Here is a 20,492-nt window from a genome sequence, read left to right as displayed (position 1 = left end):
TGAACTTGCTTGTAATACTTTCAGGAGGCCAAAGGCCTATCAGTTGAGGACCATTAAGGGTTTTTATATTTTTACCCCAAAGAGAAAGAGTAAAAAGATTACATTGATTTTTTTTTACTACTACCTTTCCATGTGTGACTGCCCAGATTTATAAAATCCTTCCAGAAAGTTTGGGACTCACTGGTAAATCAAATTATGCTTACCATATTATATTCTCATTCTTTGCAAATTATCTACTTACACTGTTTATGATATTCTCTAATAATTATAATATTAGATTTATTATATCATCACATTTCTTAGTTATGCTAGAAATTAAAGCACTTACTATATAAGCCCGATATAAGTTATTTTTAAATGGAATATTTCTATCCTACCATAAATAAGACATATTTTTCTAATTATAACTCTAATTTCTCTGTCATGTATTGTGATATTTGCTCAGTTTTAGGCCAAATATCACAATTTCCACTCCCTTCTTTCCTTCTTTTTTCCTCTTCCTTCCTTCTCCTCTTATTTCCTTCCTTCCTTTCTCTAAAGTATAATTCTTAAAACCTAGCTAAATTTAGCTGCATATTTTTCTAATAATTTAAGTAAATAAATTAATAAATAATTGAAGTTAATAATTTCAGTTTAGTTGGATATTTTTCTAATAATTTAAACCTCATAGTGACATGGATGAAGCTTTCTTTCACCTTGCTAAACATTTTTTATTTATAAAAGAATTTGTTGAAGGCTGAAAAATTCAGCCAATTAATTAACTGAAGGACTCAATTTACCTGACATTAAAAAAATGTAACTCTTGTTTTCGTTGAGGTTTGTTGAATTTTGTAGTGAATTTCCATACATACCCTAATTGTTTCTACTTTACGTACTGTGTGAGTATACTAATATACTTCTTTTGAAACTAATACAAAGACTAGATCAATGGCCTGGATTGCAGCCAAGAAATGGCAGCAGAGCATCACTTTTGCCTGGGAGTGTGGATTTTTCCTCTGGCTGCCTAAGCTCTCTGAGTAGTCTGCAGGCGTGGGGTCAGTGTTGCCAGGGCCATGTCTGGTTGTCAGTTTCTCTCTGTGTATTGTACCTGGGTTTTTAGTGATAAGCTAGGGCACTTCAGGAAGGAAGTGAATGTCATGGTAAGAAGTGAATACTTCATGCGGCCAGACATTAACCCAGGGCCACCTTGGCCACTGGTGGGGTGACAGACAGGTCACCCTCCTATTTAGCTTCCTTTTGAAAGTTCAGGTTAAATATCACCACCCATAGGACCTCTTCATAGTCAGCAGTTATCACCTCTGGTTTTTTCGCACTTTCCTTGTTACTACAAATACCCCTTTATTCCAGCATTTATCACATTTCCTTGGAATTATTTGTGTATATCTCCATCTTTCTCACCAGACCACGGGCACCTCAGGATGGTGACTTCTTATCCTTAGACATAGAAAGTGTCCTATAATTACTAATGATCCAATGGAACACTAGCCACATGGCTACCACACTCTGATGGGCATGGAGACAACATGCAAAGTCATGTTGTTGTCTGATTCTACACGGCATGTCCTCTATCACAACCTTCCCCACTCTTTTATTACATCTCCTAGAATCAGCAATACAGACACTTATAATTTTCTGAACATATCATGTTATTTCATGCATCTCTGTGCTTTTACATTTTCAATTTTACACACACCCACTTTGGGGAGGATGTGCTGGCAAAACCTTACCATTTTTTAAAAGTCTCAGTTCATGTATCATCTTCCCCCAAGAAAATCTGGCATCATTCTCTACTCTTCCTTCTCCCAAAGTTGCATTAGATAGGCCTCCTCTGTGCTCTACAATATCCTTTCTCTTAATTTACTGGTCAATTTAATCCACACTCTCCATTTCTTCTAGAAAAAATAATGACTCACGCCCACAGCAAACTGAATGGTCTTCAACAGTAGGATGCACTGAAATGCCCACACACTTCTGCACCTAAGCTGGGTGCTTGCTGAGATCTATTGTATTTGTTCGCAAACCTACTTATGCCAGTTATGCTTGTTAGTGTAATTAAGTAATTTAATTAGATGTGACCTAAGTGAATAGCACATGAGTGAAAAGAGCTATGCTTTCTATGAAAACAGATGGATGCTTTGGAAAGACAAGCTGCTAGACATTGCACTGTTGGCAAGACTACAGACAGACATGGGGGAGGGGTGTGGAGTAATCTTGAAAGAATCTCCTCTCAGATTTTCTTCTATGCCCTTATTACTATACTAACTATGCTAACTATAAAATTCCAAATTGGAAATAGTTGAAGATGCCTAATGAAAGTGGTTTATGGAACTCTTATCAGTAGACCTATATCACAATAGCAGTCCTTAGTCCCATATTAAGAGATTAGTGAAGTATATGTGTTTAAGTCCAAATAAAATGTCTAAAGGTGTGCACGTGTCATTTTTACCTGTTCCAATCATCTATCGTATTGAAGTGATGGGGAGTGGGGGGAATCTGTTTCCTTCAATAGATTGTGAGTTTCTTGAAGACAGAGACCACGTCTTGCTCATTTTGGTAGCACCTGTGCCTGGGAAGAGTGTTTGGATCCTGGAGTACTTATTCTTTAGTACTAAGTGCTTCTTTACTCAGTGGAGCGCTGCACTTATTTTTGTATAGGGGATTTCAAGTCTCTTTTAGCATTTATGCATTACAGTCACTAGGGGGCAATGTAGTCGCATTCCTTTGTAATGACCGTCGAGGGGCGGTGCTTCCAAGCTAGATCCGCTCACATGTGATGAGCCCCACCCCGCCCCAAAGATTTGGAGAACCTGTGGCATAAACAGCTCACGGACACTGGCATTTTTGTTTGTTTGGTTGGTGCTTTTTGTTTGTTTGTTTTTTAAGGAAACTTCACCTTATGAATCACTGGCATTCTTTGTATATGTTTCCCCAGTTTAGTTGTCAGAATTGATTGATTCTACGAACAGACAGATCTCAACCCTTCTCCCTTCCTCTGAATGAGTCTTCTCCCAGTTCCCATGTGTCAGAATCATAGACTCCAAAAATGAACCTTCTGGTTGTTCATCCCTTTTCAGAAGGAATATCCTCTCATCATAAGAGGAAGAGGATGGTGAGATGGAAAAAGAATTCAAGACATTGCCCTTAAAATGAAAGACCCTCAGAAAATTAAAAAAAAAAAAAAGAATGTTTTACTTTTCTGTAAATTCTGTAAACTGATGATCTGTGATGTTAAAGGATCATAAAACACCCACCTTGAGTCCAAGGAAACTGAGGCCTCCATTTTCACAAGTCCTTGCAATAGCAGAAGAATATTCCAAAGTACTGTTAGAGAATTAATTAAATTTAAATCAAGAGAAGCAGTACAGTTTATAGTTATCACAGGGTCTTGAAATAGCTGACCTCCAGGCTGAGTGACTCAGTGAACAGAGTATCTGGGGACAGAGCATTTGAGGAATTGACTGATCTGGGTTTGAGTCTCAACTCTGCCCATATCCAGTGACTGTGGTCAGATTACCTCCTTTCCCTGAGCACCAGTTTTACATTGCTCATGTGTAAAATACAGAAATAGGGAAATTGGAAAATGATCTCAAAACCTTTTCCAGGTCTAAATGATCATACATTTCTTTTCCAGGAAGTAGCCCTTAGAGATTTGCCCTTAACTTCCTTCTGTCCCCAGAACACAGCTTTTTTTTTTTTTTTCTTAAGATGCAATATGAAAAAAACACAATCATGCTAATTTGCTATTTCTCAATCCACACTTTAATTTACTTTCTCTTAGGGCAGGATCTGGTAGGGTCCAAGATATGGTTGGAACTAATATAAAAGGATTTTTCCATGAAATTAGAACAGGATGTTGCTGTTTAAACTTCACATAAATTCAAAATGTGTTAGTTTGTGTGCAGAACAGAAAGTCAAACCCAGTATTTGCCCCCTAGCTGATTACATTTGAAGAGAGTGCTGGCAGTTTACTCAAAATGAGTAAGAAAATAAACAAATAGACTGGCATCTCAGACTGTACAAACTTGCAGGTTTGCCTTTTAACTTTTTGACTCCTAGTTTATTTTTCTTTCCCACCTTCCCATAGAGAAGAGCAATCAATGAATGGATACTCAGATCAGGTGTCTGGAGAGCTGGCAGTCTTCCAGAAATACAATTAGGTATGAAATCTCCATCCCTCACCTCCTTACAATATGGCTCCTCCAGCCCTGTCACAGAAATGAGAAGTGTGGCCCTTGTGTGTCTTCTTGGTTCTTTTAAGGGTATTGTCATATCCATCTCTTTGTGGCATTATGCAAGGAGTCAGTTAAGGTACAAGGGGTGTGAGGCCCAGTGACTACCCCCCAGGGTGCTTGTCACTATAGCTTCTCTCCTTACCTCTGCTTGTCGTTGACATTTGGGTCCTTTCAGAGAGTAGCCTCATACTGTGACTTTTCTTTCTTCTTTCTTTCTTTTTGAGATAGAGTCTCCCTCTTGTCAGCCTGCTAGAATGCAACGGCGTCATCATAGCTTACTGCAACCTCCAACTCCTGGGCTCAAGGGATCTTACTGCCTTGGCCTCCCAAACAGCTAGGATTACAAGCATGAGCCACTGCACCTCCCAGCCTCATACTGACCTTTAATAAAACCCTAGCCAAGAATTCCAGACCCTGTCCCTTAAAAACTGAAAAAAATTGGCCTGGCCTGGTGGCATGTGCCTATAGTCTCAGCTACTCTGGACGCTGAGGCCAGAGGACTGCTTGAGCCCAGGTGTTTGAGGCTGCAATGACAGAGAGAGACATTGTCTCTAAATAAATAAATACTTGAATGAATAATTTTTTTAAAACCCCCAAAACAAAAACCTTACACCCCAAGGTCTAGGCCCTGAACCTCCTCAACGTGTGTCCCCTTTTTCTCCTTCTGCACAGCGTCCATCCCCAGTTGTGGAACACACAGAAGTGTCACTATAGGAATACTTTTGGGAATGGACTGAGCACGTTGCTGGGCTTCTGTTGGCCTCGCTTACCTGACTTTGTGAGGAGGGGCAGCGCCTCAGCTGGCTCATCTGTCACAGGAGGCCATTGTGAGCTGGAAAGGAGTGAAGGCATGCACATCCTTAGCATGCTGCAGAGTGAGCAGGCAAGTCATGAGTCTCACGCACTTATCACCGTGGGCGATGCTGCTGGTGTAGAGTCTGCACCGTGGATGCTGACAGCCTGGGTTCAGATGGATCCCCTCACTTGGAAAATAATCTTGGGAAAGTCTGAAAGCCTCAGTTGTCTCGTCTGTAAAATGGGGAGAAAGCAGGACTTGCTGCTTGGGCCAGGGGCAGGACGCAGGTGGGGAAGAGCAGGTGGGGATTCAGGCAAAGCTCAGCAGAGCGCAGTGTAAGGAGCAGTGAATGTTTAACGTCGTTTTTATTCCTGTGTATGATGACGAGCTGCTCATCCGTGCCTCCTGAGGACCATGCCAACCAGGCATCCTTGCCCATGTCACCAAATAAGCTCTTGGGCCCCAGAGGCAGGAAGACTGCCTTGAAGGGGTGCAGGGGTGGGGGTGGGAGGTAGAGGATGCTCTGGGACCCTCTGAGCGTGGGGATGTCGAGAGCGAACTTGAGCCCGGCCGGGCGCCGGGCGTGCCAGCCTGCCGCCTGGACTGCAAGGTCTCGCCTGGAACCTGGGCTGGCGCGGCGCGCGCCCGCGACTCAGGGGGCCGGGCCGGGGACCCCGCCCAGGCGGCGGCGGCCGGGTCCCCGGGACTGGGCGCCGCCGACGGGGCGGAGAGGAACGCGGCGGGAGGAGGAGTAGGAGAAGGGGGCTGGTCAAGGGAAGTGCGACGTGTCTGCGGAGCCTTTTTATACCTCCTTCCCGGGAGTTGGGCAGCCGCCGCCGCAACCCGTGCGTCCTTCCCTCTCCGCTCCGGGGACCTGGGCTCTGCCGCAGCCAGCCAGCATGTCGGGGGTCAAGAAGCAGAAGACGGTAGGCTTCGGGTAGCCTGCCCTCCCTCGCCCCTCCAACCGAGCCGCGCCAGCTCCCGGGTACCAGGGTCCCACCCTCCCCGAGAGGAGGGAGCCGGCGTGGCGCGGAATGAGTGTCGGGAGGAGGAGGAGGAGGAGGAGGAGGAGAAGGAAGAGGAGGGAAAGGAGGAGGGCAAGGCTTGGTCCGGGATTCCCGGGAAAGCCCTCGCCAGGCAGTCCCTCTCCGCCCCGCGCCTCTTTGGGACCTGCGCTGGTTGGGGTTGTCACGCCCGGGAGCCACCTCTTCGAGCTTGCAAAGCGGGCCTGGATCAAGAGCCAGGACCAGAGATAGGAAAGTCCCTTTCTTCCCCGAGAACGGTTCCAGACGCGCCTTTTCTGCGGTGGGATGCCCGCGCGCGGGCGGAGTGGGTGGCGGACCCGGCTGCCTCCGGCCCTGCCAGGTCCCGTCCCTGGGCGCACGTCGGCGACAGTCGCTGGGGGTTTGTCTATGGAACCGCCTTGGAGTGGACTGTAATGATAGACTTTCATAGAGGAAACAGCAATTATCTAGTCTAACCGGAGGAAATTGCATTTCTACACTGGCAGGACTTAACCCTCTAGCTCGATTTGGCTCCCTGTTGCTATCTGGTGGCACCTCGAGTTCAGCAATGGGGCGGGGGCGGGGGGCGGGTAGCCCTCGGTTTGGTGGAGTAAGAAGAGGGGCCTGTTTTGAGGGGCTGTCGTTTTATCCAGCATTAATCTGGGCTGTCCTTGTTTCATGGAAAATATGAGCGCATGCCAAAGAGAAAAGCTCCCTTCCCATGCAGCAGCATGGGCGCCTATAAATTTTGCATTCTTAAAAGTGGCAGCAATTCTGTTGTCAATTAATTATACCCTCACAAAGCTGAAAAATAAATGGCAGCAGTAGTCATAGACCCTTAGAGTCGGAAGGAGCCTTCTAGACGGCATTGGGCTGCCCCAGCTGTGGCCAGCAAGCCTTGCTGAAGTCCCACTAAAGTCGCACCTGGAAGTCTGGCTGTTGAACATTCATCTTTAGCCGCCACACTGCGAGCCCTGGGTGATCGTGGTGGTTACCGGACCGGCTGACCGCTCTCCAACAGCCAGACTTATGCGGGGCACAAGTAGGTGCCCAATAAATGTCTATTACTATCCTGATATAATGCGTGTTGCTGGAATGTCTTTGGGGTGTATTTGTGGTGGGCTGCGGGAGAAGTAAGGAACCAAGTAGGAAAGGAGCATGGAGGGGCCATTGTGGGGGGGCTGGAAGTGTCACTGGAACAGCATGAGAAAGGGTAGGTGGGGTTTCAGGAGGCCACAGCGGACCAGCAGGAGGGTCCAGGAAGAAGGTGGCATCAGTTTGGGAAGGGACAATAGTCAGGGTCCAGCTGCCTTTCGTAGGGATGATTTTAAAGTGAGAAGACTCGTAGTACTGTAATATATTTTTAAAATAATGAAGAAAATCACTTGTATTTTATTTCTGTTTCATTTGATTAATTTCTGTAAAATCCTAAATGGTGTCTTCTAAATGGCAAGCTGCTGTACTGGTACCATTTTATATCAGTGGGGTTTTAATTCTTACCTCACTGCTCGCATCAATAATTTCTTCTCAGGCTGGGTGTGGTGGTTCACACCTGGAATCCTAGCACTCCGGGAGGCCGAGGCAGGAAGATCGCTTGAGGCCAGGAGCATGAGCAAGAGCGAGACCTGCTCTCTACAGAAAATAGAAAAATTAGCCAGGTATGGTGGTGTGTGCCTGTAGACCCAGCTACTTGGGAGGCTGAGGCAGGAGGATCGCTCTAGCCCAGGAGTTTGAGGTTGTAGTGAGCTATGATGATGCCACGGCACTCTAGCTGGGGTGAGACAGAATGAGACACTGTATCAAAAAAAAAAAAAAATTCCTTCTCAGTTCTGATGGAGGGCTTTGGTGAGCATTAGTAAGAAAGGGACAGGTGCTCTCTCCTTTTCATGCTTCTAGTCAGCAAGAGCCTGTGCAGTGGAGAGTTTGAGAACAGGGAATTTACAGATTGATTGTGGGGACTCTGCACAGTTAAAAGCGATGAGAAATTGGAGAGCTGGAGGGTTTGAGTTTTGTATTTACACATGTTGAACCTTCTTTTTTATTGGTGCATGCATGTGTATATGTGTGTGTGTTTTATATATAGGATTAAATTAACACCTGAAATGGCAAATTGAAACAGGACTTTTCTGAATTTTTTTTTTTTTTGAGACAGAGTCTCGCTTTGTTGCTTAGGCTAGAGTGAGTGCTGTGGCGTCAGCCTAGCTCACAGCAACCTCAAACTCCTGGGCTCAAACAATCCTTCTGCCTCAGCCTCCCAAGTAGCTGGGACTACAGGCATGCGCCACCATGCCCGGCTAATTTTTTCTATATATATTAGTTGGCCAATTAATTTCTTTCTATTTATAGTAGAGACGGGGTCTCGATTTTGCTCAGGAGGTTTGGAACTCCTGACCTCGAGCAATCCACCCACCTCGGCCTCCTCACCGCGCCCGGCCTCTGAATTTTTATTTTAGTGTAACATAGTTATAATCCAGGCACCAACTCAAGTTCCCGAAAGGGCCAGAGAGATACTATTGGTACTATTTACAGCAAGCCAGTTGTAGTATCATGTGAAATTTCTCAAGCTTTAAATGTTAATTCAAACATTGTGGGTTTTTTTGTTGTGGTTTTGTTTTTCCAAAATATATTTTAAAACTTTGTGGACCACAATAAAACCTACCCACACATGTGACCTCTGACCTAGGCAAGTATTTGGGAAGCGAGTCTTACTGACCTTGGAAGCTAGCCTAGGAGTGAGGCTGGGCTGAGCTTTTTAGGAACTTGTGGGAATCATGACATTGTTTTCTACATTGTCAACAGAGGACAGCTAATTCACACCGCACCACTGCAGTGACCTCAAATAATTGTTGAGCCCCTACTGTGTGCCAGGTGGTATACTGGGGTGGGCTGGGGGGCAGGCTGGACCCATCTTTTCCAGGCATTTTTGCCACCCTCTCTAGATGAACATAGCCTTTCAGTTCTGACCACTCCAGGGAGAGTATGTAGTTTAGGTTTAAATGAAAGAGTGTAGGATGATTTTGTCATAAGATTGAGGAAAAAATGAAATGTTCTTTTATAAAGGAAGGTAGCACATTCCTTCTCTGCTAGGCATCCTTACCATGGAAACCAGAGAAACAGCTAGCAGTCACATCCCTCCCTTCCACCCTCGCCTAACCTCCAACCCTGGCCACCCTCCCACCTCCACCCCCTACGCACATGCGCAGATACCCAGGAGCAGGACAGGCAGACAGCCTGTGGACGACTGGGAGGGAGGGAGGCAAAGGCTTAGGCCCTTCCTTTGCACCATTTCTTGGGTTAGCATTTTTCAAGGCCCACAGACAATGTTGTTATGTTCTGGAGATACCCAATCTAAAAAAATCGAGACATTAAATTATTGTCTAAAGGATCAAATAAGCCAATGATTGGGAAGGAATGAAAGCTTATTCCAAACTGTAAAGCTCTTCAGAGTTGTCAATGATCATCTACCTTTTCATTATTTTTAGAATTCTATATAATAACCACATTAATTCCCTGGGAGCAGCTACTTTTACAACTATCTAAAGATGCTACCTAAAGTAAGACGTGAATTTCTAGGTGAGTAACCATTGGAAGGAGGCAGAAACAAAGCGATTCTGGAGGAGGCCAGGCACTCAGACACACTGGATGTCATCTCATCCCCACTGCATGCCTCGTCTCAGGAAACAGCATTTTCTCTAGGGAAGGACAAAGGCCAGGGGCAGGGCACGACTTAAATTCAGGTCTATGGAACATCAAGACCCATGTTCTTGCTCCCTCTGCACTTCTGTTTCAGGCTGTAATCTCTCTGGCCCATAGTTTCCTTGTCTGTAAAGTGGAGGTAATAATGACTGTCCCTTACAATTGTCCTGAGGGGTAAATAACTCCTAAAAAGTGTCTTGCATAGTGTCAGACCCAGAGTTAGTGCCGCATATACAGTAACCACTGTTACTGTTATTATTAAACTATACTGTCATGGCTTGGCATACATAAGGAGAAAAAAGCCCAGGTCATATTGTTTTAAAGGCTAAGTAAATGACAGCCATCAGAATATTTAATAAGGAAAAACAAATGCAGAAGTATAGAGGTGAAATGTAAATCCTTATTGTAAAAACCTGGTGAGAAGACACAGGCTGAGAGTTAGTGTAGAGGTAGCAGGGTATCCCCAATACCAGCAGGCTGTTGGAAGCAACATTGGCCAAGAAAGACAATCTATATATAAGGTAAACATTGGACTAAGTTCTCTCCACCCTTCTAGTGCCTTCAACTGTTTCTAAATCTACTTTAAAACTAATGTTTCCAGCCTAATGCAGAGGTGCAGGCCCATAGTTCCAGCTATCCCTGAGGCTGAGGCTGAGGCTGGAGGATCACTTGAGCCCAGGAGTTTGAGGCTGGAGTGAGCTATGATTGCACCTGTGAATAGCCACTGTACTCCAGCCTGGGCAACATAGGGAGAGCCTCTCTCTAATAAGTAAATAAATAAATAAGTTTTCCAATTCATGCGATCACCATTTATTAGATCATCTATTTGCATTTTAGTACAGTTAAAGATAAGTGTAGTTAACTCTGAGTTTTCTGTCTCTATGAGATAGTTGTCTTTGTCTTTCATCACTTTTCTGTTAATGCACGTGGCTCTGTAGCTGGCTTGGGGGATAATTAGGCTTGGCTCTAATGTGGAGCATTTAGGGAATGAGAGTCTGGGAAAGGAATCGGTGATGTCAAGCTCAGTCCTAGGAGAGTTCTGTTTATTTCAAAGCCTATCACTAAATAGTAATGGGCACTCATTAATCTTTGTGTTTGGAAGTGTTAGGAAAACTCAAGGTAAATAAACATAAATATAATGGTAGCTCAATAGACCTTTTAGCCCCTTGGGTGATCCATCGAAATGACAGCTGACACAGCAGATGTGTTCAGCACTTGGCATAGAGCCTGGCACAGAGTAGGTGCTCAATATTTGTTGAATAAATGAATGAATAAATGGCTACAGAATTCATCACAGGATGAATTTGCTCTTAGGATCGTATTTTTCTTAGATTCCTCACTCTCCCCTCTTATCTGTCTGTTCTTGTGTGCTTGGTTATTTTTGACTTGATATTTGTCATCACTGCTGAAAAATTACTTGCAGGGATTCTTAGAGGCTTAGAATGAATGGCTTTTTTCCCCCCAGAAAGGATTTGCTTTTGTTTCTGCCAGGTGTGTGGCCGTACTCCCAGTCTGAGAGTGCTTTAACTTAAATTCACCACTTTTTTTAGACCACCCAGGCGATGTGAATTTGGGTTGCAATTTTGCACACCCGGGGCCAGCTTGTGAACACAACTTCCCATGGACCCTTCCTTACCTACTCTTTCTATGCCAAGGACACTGTCCTTGAGGTCTGCAGGAGTGGGAGGTGGGCTTATTCTGATTCACTCTTATTTTTAGGGTGTAGATTCTTAGGAGCCCAGCTTAATGTGAGGAAGGCCTGTTTATTCTTCCTACTTGGGTGGGTTCGTGGCTTTGATTTCTGTTTCACCTCCCCAAGTGAGGCTGTCAAAATCAGTTCAATTATGTCTCTTAAGGATAAAAGTGCTTCCCAACTTGCTTACCTCTTTGGGTTTCTACTTTCCCCTAGATTTTGGCCTGGCAACAATTTCTTACTATTTTGTCAGTTATTTGCCGTTTTAAATTAGATTATTTTATAACCAGCATTTTTAGTTATTTTCAGTGGAAGGATCAATCTGAATCACCTAACCCATCTGCTGGAAATAGAAACCTCTGCCTCTTCTTGATCCCAATGAATCATTAATGTGTCTTGTCATACTTGTGCCCTCCCAGCCCTGGGCCACTCTCATAAAGGGAGTACTTTGTGAACTTCAGTCAGATAGCTAGTCAGAAATATTTAATGTAATCCTTTTATCCCTACAAAGTGCAGCAGCCTGGGGTGGGGAGTGCTCACCTCGTCTTGGTGGCCTCTGCCTGTGCAGGCATCCTTAGACACTCACCTTGTCCTGTCTGATCCTCAGTGCATTCCAGTTCAAGTGCATTCCTGTTTGAAAGGCCCCTTCAGTTTCAGCAACTCTGCTTGCTTTTTCCATGCACTGCTGGGTACCCTGAATTCATTTTCTTGCTCTAGGGTGGCTCTGGGGCTGTGGGGGAAACCTGGTGGAGCTGGTTAAGGTTCTTGAAACTTCCTCGCCACTCCCAGAAGTGTGGCAACCAGGCTCCCGCTTTGGTGTGACTCCGTGGAAACTTTGAGGAGCTCCGGGGACTGTTGAGGTCCACCCATGCCTCTTCTCGGAGATCAAAAGCACACCCAATGCCTTCTACTTTCAGAGCCCCCAAGGCTAATTAGCCCCCCTCTCCCCCAAGCCCAGCACCTGGGGCAGGATACTATCCCCCTTTTCCATACTCACACTGGTGCCTAAGCCCCCTTTGCTTCCTTTCTTTCTTTCTTTCTTTTTTTTTTTTTTAGCCCAATTTTTGGAAGAAATTGCTTACCTTCTAATAAAGATTAAATAAAGCTTTTCCAGGAAGGTTTGTTGGTTTATCATAAGCATTGGGTTTGTTACAAATTTGGTCTTCTTGTTCCTCCTTCCTGCCTTTTTGATCACCAAATATTTATTTTTCGATTTAGAATAAACTGGTGCACAAGGTAGGAATATTTTTCTCTTTGTAAAAGAGCTGCTGTATCAAAACTTGAAATATAACTCACCTCTGGTGACACATGGTGTGTAAAATGGTGCTGTGACTTCCTTTCAAATCTTATCAGCATCAAACTCTGCTTTTCAGATTTACTCCCGGAGTTGAGTTTGCTGTGGTTAGTACTGTGAAAGCATGACTGTGACATAAGTGTGCCGAACGCAACACATCCAGCACCAAATCTTAACTTTTGACAATGAAAGTATATAGCCTTTGACCTGTTGTAAAGCTTTTTAAAAACAGTTACATAGGCTGGGTGCGGTTGGCTCACGCCTGTAATCCTAGCACTCTGGGAGGCCGAGGTGAGCGGATCGCCCAAGATCAGGAGTTTGAAACCAGCCTGAGCAAGAGTCAGACCCCGTCTCTACTAAAAAATAGAAAGAAATTAATTGGCCAACTAAAAATATATAGAAAAAATTAGCCGGACATGGTGGCGCATGCCTGTAGTCCCAGCTACTCGGGAGGCTGAGGCAGAAGGATTGCTTGAGCCCAGGAGTTTGAGGTTGCTGTGAGCTAGGCTGATGCCACGGCACTCTAGCCAGGGCAACAGAGTGAGACTCTGTCTCAAAAAAAGAAAAAACAAACAGACAAAAAACAAACAGTTATATACATTTATCAAATGCTGCATCATCATTAATAATGATCATTTCTATTTGCTTTAAATATCTAGTTGACATCTGCTTTATATGTTTTAATTATGAAAAATATTTATTTTTATCCACTAAGCACCTATGTCCAGTCTAATAAAACTATAATTACCTTTTAAAAAAATTATGCTGGATGTGTGTTTTTAAAATTGTTTGCAGACTTTACTTATCAATTTAAACCATATACTATAAAATCTGAAATTTTATCCCTATAGACCTCGTTCTATACCCTTCCCCAATCATTACTGATTTATGGCTCATTCCTTTTTTCCCAGTTTCCAGGAAAATCAGCAACTCAAAGACATTAGTGACTATTTTTATTTTCATATTTTTGCTAGTGTTAAAAACCTGAATTCACTTTTTGGTCCTCTGCTGGTGGTCTCATGTATGTTACTTTTTCTTAAAAATCTCTAAAATCCTTTCCTTTTTTAGTTCCTGTCGAAATCCTTACATATTTGTTTACTTCATTCACTTACCAAATACTTACTGAATAACTAACCCAGGAATTCTACTTGTCATAATTAATCATAGCTACTAAAGCCTTACATTCTTTAATTATAGTTTTTAGTTCATTCAAACTGTCTTTAAGTCTGTTCTAAACACAGCATTTGCTTTTTCTAATTGAAGGACTCCACCCACAACCTTTATATTCTCTCAACCTTCTGCCCAGTAAGCCTTGCAGTGGCCTTGGGCCAAAAGCAATAAAATTCCCAACTAACTTTCCATACATTTTTTCCATTCTTTTTTCTACTCAGTTAACTTTTGAAATTATTTACTCTTTATTCAGGCCGTCCTTACTTTAAAAATCTCTGTGTGTGTGTGTACGCAAGGGTGTGTTTTAAAAACAGTTGAGTGTTTTACTTCTGGAAGGAAAATTAAGAGCTCATCTTCTTCAAACCCTTTATATTAATATTACGGTTGACAGACAGCGTTTAAGAGCTTTGTAACGGCCCATGGCCGGCCTCCTGGCTGAGCAGTTGGTGGTACTACCACAAAGCTAGAACTCTGACCACATTATCAGACACCTGGGACTTTTTTCTTTATTACATGTCCTTTGAAAGTGTCCCTACCCATTTACTACAGCTTTGTTTTTTCTTTTATTCGCAAAGAACTAGTCACCATAAATAAATACTCCTTTCCAGTTGGTTATCAATAAGTCACAGTTACACTCTAATTTAGCTTTAGCACTTTGTCCTGGCGTTCTGGAGATAGAAGAGACCAAAGAGCAGTGCTTCAAAGACGTAACTTGACTATTTTGAAATAGTTTTGATTGGCCAACCTGTTTCTCTTTAGAAATTTCAACCCACTCCCTTCTTACTCAGTCTTCCTTAAATCTTCTCAAATGGTTTAATCTTCTCAATGGTTTTATCAAAAAAGGAAATGCCGATGATTACATAGCATGCTGGACAGATAAACCTATATTAGGTGAAGAGTTGGACCAAGTCCAGTTACAGACTAGCGCCTGCGTTCAGTTTTATTCCTAAATGTATCCATTTCCATTATCTCCTAAGTTCTTGAAGTACCATGAAGTCAATAATCACATGGTCCTGTCAGGTAAATCTACCTAAATTGCTCAGTCCCAATAGAGAGTCTTTTCCTAAATCAAATGAGTAATTAGAGCCATGGGAGTTACTAATACAACAATGTTTTCAGTAGTTGTATTAGCCCTAAAAAATAACTAAATCATAACTAAAACATTTTTGTATTCATCCCATGTGTTTAAGTTAGCCATATAAATAAGAAGAAATCAAATAAAACTCAGGCATTAAAATTCAACTGGGGAATTTGCGTATTTATCTGAAGTTTTCCCTTTTAGAACATGTTTTATTAGAAAATTCCTACTCTGTGTAACCTGTTTATTACCAACACTTACTGAGCACTGTCCTGTGCATTAGCTCATTCAATCTTCACTATCTTCTGAAGCAAGTTTATAAATAAATAGTCAGAAGGGAACTTGTTTATCTGAAATGAGTCTTTAGAGAGTTACCCAAAGGAGAAGCTAAAATCTTACTAGCTTCTGTGCAGTTAATGAATTGTTTATTTCATAGAGGGAACGAGACTTAAATGCCAAGGACCCAACGTCCATTAGGTAGCTAGTAACGTATTACTGTTTCATTTGTAAAATATTTTGGCAGCTCTCTACCGCTAATCTCTCAAGATAATAATAATGAATTCTCTTTAGAGACATTCTCCAGTGCTTTTTTAAAAAAGAGTAAATGGCATAAATTAGCAAATACATGTTACCTTCACCATCACATATATTTCTTTTCTTATGATAACATAAGGTGAATAATTGGAAAATAAATTTTCTGTGTTCGCAGACTCAACAAGTATAAGTAATAGATTTTGTCGCTTAGCCTTACTGCCATGACAGCATTCAGCAAATGTGAACAGAATGATTTGTTTCTGGTAAAGCTGCTATAATTGAGCCAAGTTGTAATCATGATTTATAGATGATAGAAAAGAAAGTAGACCACCAATGCATGTCTTCACATAATAAAAATTTGACCCAACTAAGGTCCAGGCTTAAGGATGTTGGCAACCAGATGCTGCTTACATTTCATTGGGATCAATGAGGGGTGCCTAGAAATCATGGAATTGTAAAAGGCACCTTCCATGATATTTGCAGTTGTCTCATTCTATCGCATAGGTCAGGGAAGTCCAAGTTTTCAGCAGTCCTGGGCCAGCACCTCAGTGGTAGGTGCTGGAAGGTTTGGATTCCCATCCTCAGGAGACCATTGTGTAAGAAGATGGCGCCCATGCTCAGGCGGGGAGGGTGGCATTGGTTGGATTTATTTCAGGGGTGAAATTGAAGTCTTTTACTGCAGAGGGGTTATGTTATCTAAATGAAGAGAATAGGAATGACTGCATAGAAATTGAATCACTGAATCTGTGTCTTTACAATGGGATACAAAATTCTGTCAAAAGAATGTATTTTCTCTGCACAGTTAGCCACAGATAGTGAATGGAAAAATCTGGGATCAGCATTAATACCTGGCTTCTTCAGTTTTCTTTTCAGTGTTGGGGCTATGATCAAAAAAGCCTTTTAAGCACCACATTATGTTATTAATTCTTGTCGACATCATAAACTCCCTTGGGATTCAGGAAAGTACCTCGTGTCTCCAACTGGGTTCTCCAAATAGGGGAAGTGAACAAGCACTGATCCAGGGACTGTCTATACAGTATGCCATCGCACACTCACAATGACCTAGCAAATACTTGGTGTTCTTATCCCTAATTTTTAGTTGAGAACTCTGAGGCTTGTTGAGGTTACATAAATCATTTCAGGATGTCCAAACCTAAGTGGCAGAGCTGGAACACAAATGACATGTTTTCAATCATTTTTCTTTTCTCTTCTTTTTCTTCAGTTAATGTAACATGTAATGGATACTAGGGCTGTGAGAATGAAGAAGAATCTTTTGATTATTTAAACACGCATTCTAATTTTGTCTTTGTGGATGCTGATTAATGCAGTGAAGAAATGAAAAAAATCATGTGGTCGCTTTTGAAAGTGATAGTCCTCAGGGACTTTTGGGAATGTCGTATAATCTTTAGAAGATGTGGATTTTAGCAAATGCCATTAAAAGGCATTAAATGTTAGTTTGGATGAGGCTCTGTGGCCAGTTTTAGGAACAGTAATCTTTGGAATCGAACCCAACGTTGCACCTTAAGAATACAAAGCTTCAGTGTTCTAGTGGGTGAATGCATGCACTCAAGAATAAGTATCCTTAGACATAATTGCAGTGCCTTACACGTAACTCTAGACCCTGCCTTGTTCATTATGTGAGTGCTGCACAGTTGAGCATTCATGAGTTACAAGTTCCCAAAGCCCCGAAAGCTATGAGCCTGTTCTCTGGATGTACTAGAGGTTTCGGCAGCGTTTCCACAGCTCAGCACAGAATTTTAATCTTTCATGGTTCAAGGAGCCTGTGTCATATACACAGCCTCGTTGCCAGAGCCAATTGGGAAAGAATATCAAGAAACTACACAGAGCTAGGAAAGCACGGCCCGCAGTGGAACACCAACAGGGCTCGTGTGAGGAGCGGCAGCTAAGACCCGTGTTGAAGGCTATAATTGTGTGGTGGGTTCAAGCACCTTCTGAATGCAGCTACACATTTCAGGAGGCTCGATTTGATGTGTGCCACCTCCCTGGATCATAGTGGAGCTCCTCTGGGTATGCATAATATCTTTCTTTCATTATGTTGAGCAAGACTTATGCATACAATCTTCTTATCCTAGCAGCTCTACATAATAGGTAGTTGTATGTATTACAAATCATAGACGAGGACACTAAAATAAAGAGATGAGATAAATTCCCTGAAGTCTTCTTGTGGGCCAATATAATAGCAGAGGCAACCCAAGTTTGCCAGCTTCAGTGGCCTAGTCCTATGTTTTGTCTCTGAGAACAGATGCAGACTCAGGGATATCTGAATGATATCTGGAACAAAGGGTTTCTTATTAGGATTTCACCAAGTTAATTATGTGCTGTGAGACATGATATGGCCTCATTTTCATGGGGAGATCAAATGCTGTAAATGTTATGCAAATTAAGTGATTTCACTAATTATATACATTTTTATGTTTCTAAAAAAATCTGACACATGATCTTTGAAATAGGGAAAGTGGTACATTCAAGTTTTTCTTTTTTTGTGTGTGTGTATATGTGTCTCTTAATGAGGACACTGGGAACGAAACTGTTTCTTTGCTGCTACTTTATCCTGGGTTGCCTTCTTATTTCCAGGGAACATAAAAATTCTGAAGCCATGTCTGTCTACATATCACACTGGCTGAGCTTTGTGTATAGTTGCAGATAAAATTAGAAACAGTTACTACATAAAAAAGTTGATATAGGCAGGGCCTTGAGGAAAGAGAAGGGTATATCTTGGGGAAACTTGGTCCTGTAGACCAGGGGTTTGCAAATTACGTCCTGTGGACCAAACCCAGTCCCCTGTCTGTTTTGGCAGGCCTGTAAGCTAAGAATGGTTTTTACATTTTTTAAGTTTTTAAATTTTGTTCATTTTCATTTCCTTTTTTTTAGAGACAGGGTCTCACTCTGTCCCCTAGGCTAGAGTACAGTGGTGTGATCAGAGCTAATTGTAACTCAAACTCCTGGGCTCAGGTGATCTTCCCACCTCAGCCTTCTGAGTAGCTAGGAGTGCTTAGCTACTCAGGACTCATACACTACCACGCCTGGCTATATTTTTTTAAAATTTTGTAGGGATAGGATCTTGCTATGTTGCCCAGGCTGGTCTTGAACTCCTGGCCTCAAGTGACCTTCCCACCTTGGCCTTCTGAAGTGCTGGCATTACAAGTATGAGCTACTATGCCTGGCTGGTTTTTACATTTTTAAAAGGTGGAGGGGAAAAAAAAATCAAAGGAAGAATTATATTTAATTACACATGAAAAGTATATGAAACTCAAATTTCAGTGTCTATAAATAAAGCTTATTGAAACACATGGCACCCATTCATTTACTCACTGTGGCTGCTTTCACAGCAGGGATGGGTAGTTTTGACAGAGACTGCAAAGCCTGCACAGCTGAAGATACTGAATATCCAGCCGGTTAAGAAAGGTTTGCCAGGCCAGGCGCGGTGGCTCACGCCTATAATCCTAGCACTCTGGGAGGCCGAGGCAGGAGGATCACCCAAGGTCAGGAGTTCGAAACCAGCCTGAGTAAGAGCGAGACACCCCCCCCCCCGCCCGTCTTTACTGAAAAAAAAAAACAGAAAGAAATTAATTGGCCAACTAAAAATATATAGAAAAAATTAGCTGGGCATGGTGGCGCATGCCGGTAGTCCCAGCTACTCAGGAGGCTAAGGCAGAAGGATTGCTTGAGCCCAGGAGTTTGAGGTTGCAGTGAGCTAGACAAGAGAGTGAGACTCTATCTCAAAAAAAAAAAAAAAAAAAAAAGAAAGAAAGAAAGAAAAGTTTGCCACTTCCTGCTGCAGACAATGGGGGCCACTGTTCAGTTCTGACTTGCTTAGGCCAGTGCCTGTCCGCATGTCACTCTGATCTCAGAGAGCTGAATGTGTCTGAATTCAGAGAACCGAGTCCTAGCTATATGTCAAGAGCCCAAGAGAATTGTTTGGTGTATTGCCATTGTTTTGCTTAAAAAAATTATTTTTAAAAAATTCTAGGGAACTCACCATTATGTCTACTGTAATGATATTATCGAGGTTATTGTTTGTTAATTACAACATGCTCTTTGTAAAGATCTGTGGGATTTTCTTTCTATTCTCTTTATAAAGATGCATGGGAAAAATTTCTGTCTAGTCTTAGTACTTAGAAGAGTTCTATTTTTCTAAGATTTCTTTTTTCTTTTTTTGGTATAATCCCTTTGGAAATTGTGCATCCTGTGATTGTCCAGGTTGTTCCCCTCGAGATGCCTGCCAGAAAGCTCAGAAATGAGTGTTTGGCTTGCTTTTATTCTTTGCACTATCTTCAGTGCTTGGTACTATATCATTGTATACCCCTAGTTTGTTTCTCTTTTCCTTTTCTCATCCTTCTGATCCATGGGCTTTTGCTCTGCTTTCGGTATCTTCAGGTATCACTGAACATTTGGGGGAATTATGGAGAGCATTTAAAAAAATATAAAATTAATAATAAAATACATCTGAATTTTAATTCCAGAGTATCACAGAGCTCTCCATTACTGTCCTACCTCAGAGAGCCTTTTCCTTCTGCCTCTTATCTGGGGCCTGTCCAGGGCTCTGTGAGTGCAGGGCCTAGAGCCACCCCATGAAATGCTCACTGAGGGCTTTGTGGTCTAATAATCTACCCTTTCTGGAGACATAAATAAACCTCTTTAATGTGGATAAAGACACAGATCAGAGATTCTTTATCTAGAGTCCAGAGAATTCATGAGGCTTGTAAACTTAGATGGGGAAAATATTTTTTAATAACCTATAACAGAAATTCAGCACTTCCTTCAATTATGGACAGAGGCAACAAACCACAGCTATATTAGCAATACTTAGGACTATGTAACCAATAGAAACCGTTGATATTTTCATATCACATTATAGTGTTGCAGATATTGCAAAATATTTGTGCTCTTTATGAGTACAAAATTAAGATCTATAAAAATTGCTAGAAAATTAAGATTATAGCTGTCTTTCTGGATAGCTAGATCTTGTTATTT

The 20,492-nt window shown here is 42.3% G+C and overlaps 1 protein-coding gene across 1 annotated transcript in view; it reads left to right on the top strand.

Moving 5' to 3' along the window:
- The first annotated feature begins 5,796 nt into the window (after positions 1–5,796).
- Positions 5,797–20,492, top strand: part of PAPSS2 (3'-phosphoadenosine 5'-phosphosulfate synthase 2) — an 84,411-nt gene continuing 69,715 nt past the window's right edge. The window contains exon 1 of the mRNA XM_012762891.2: positions 5,797–5,954. Coding sequence (XP_012618345.1) covers positions 5,928–5,954 — 27 coding nt within the window. The 5' untranslated portion in view covers positions 5,797–5,927. The remainder of the gene's footprint in view (positions 5,955–20,492) is intronic.

The sequence above is a fragment of the Microcebus murinus genome, chromosome 14, assembly GCF_040939455.1.
Source record: "Microcebus murinus isolate Inina chromosome 14, M.murinus_Inina_mat1.0, whole genome shotgun sequence".
NCBI lineage: Eukaryota > Metazoa > Chordata > Mammalia > Primates > Cheirogaleidae > Microcebus > Microcebus murinus.
Note: the sequence above shows the minus strand (reverse complement) of the source record. Positions and strands in the feature narration are given on the sequence as shown.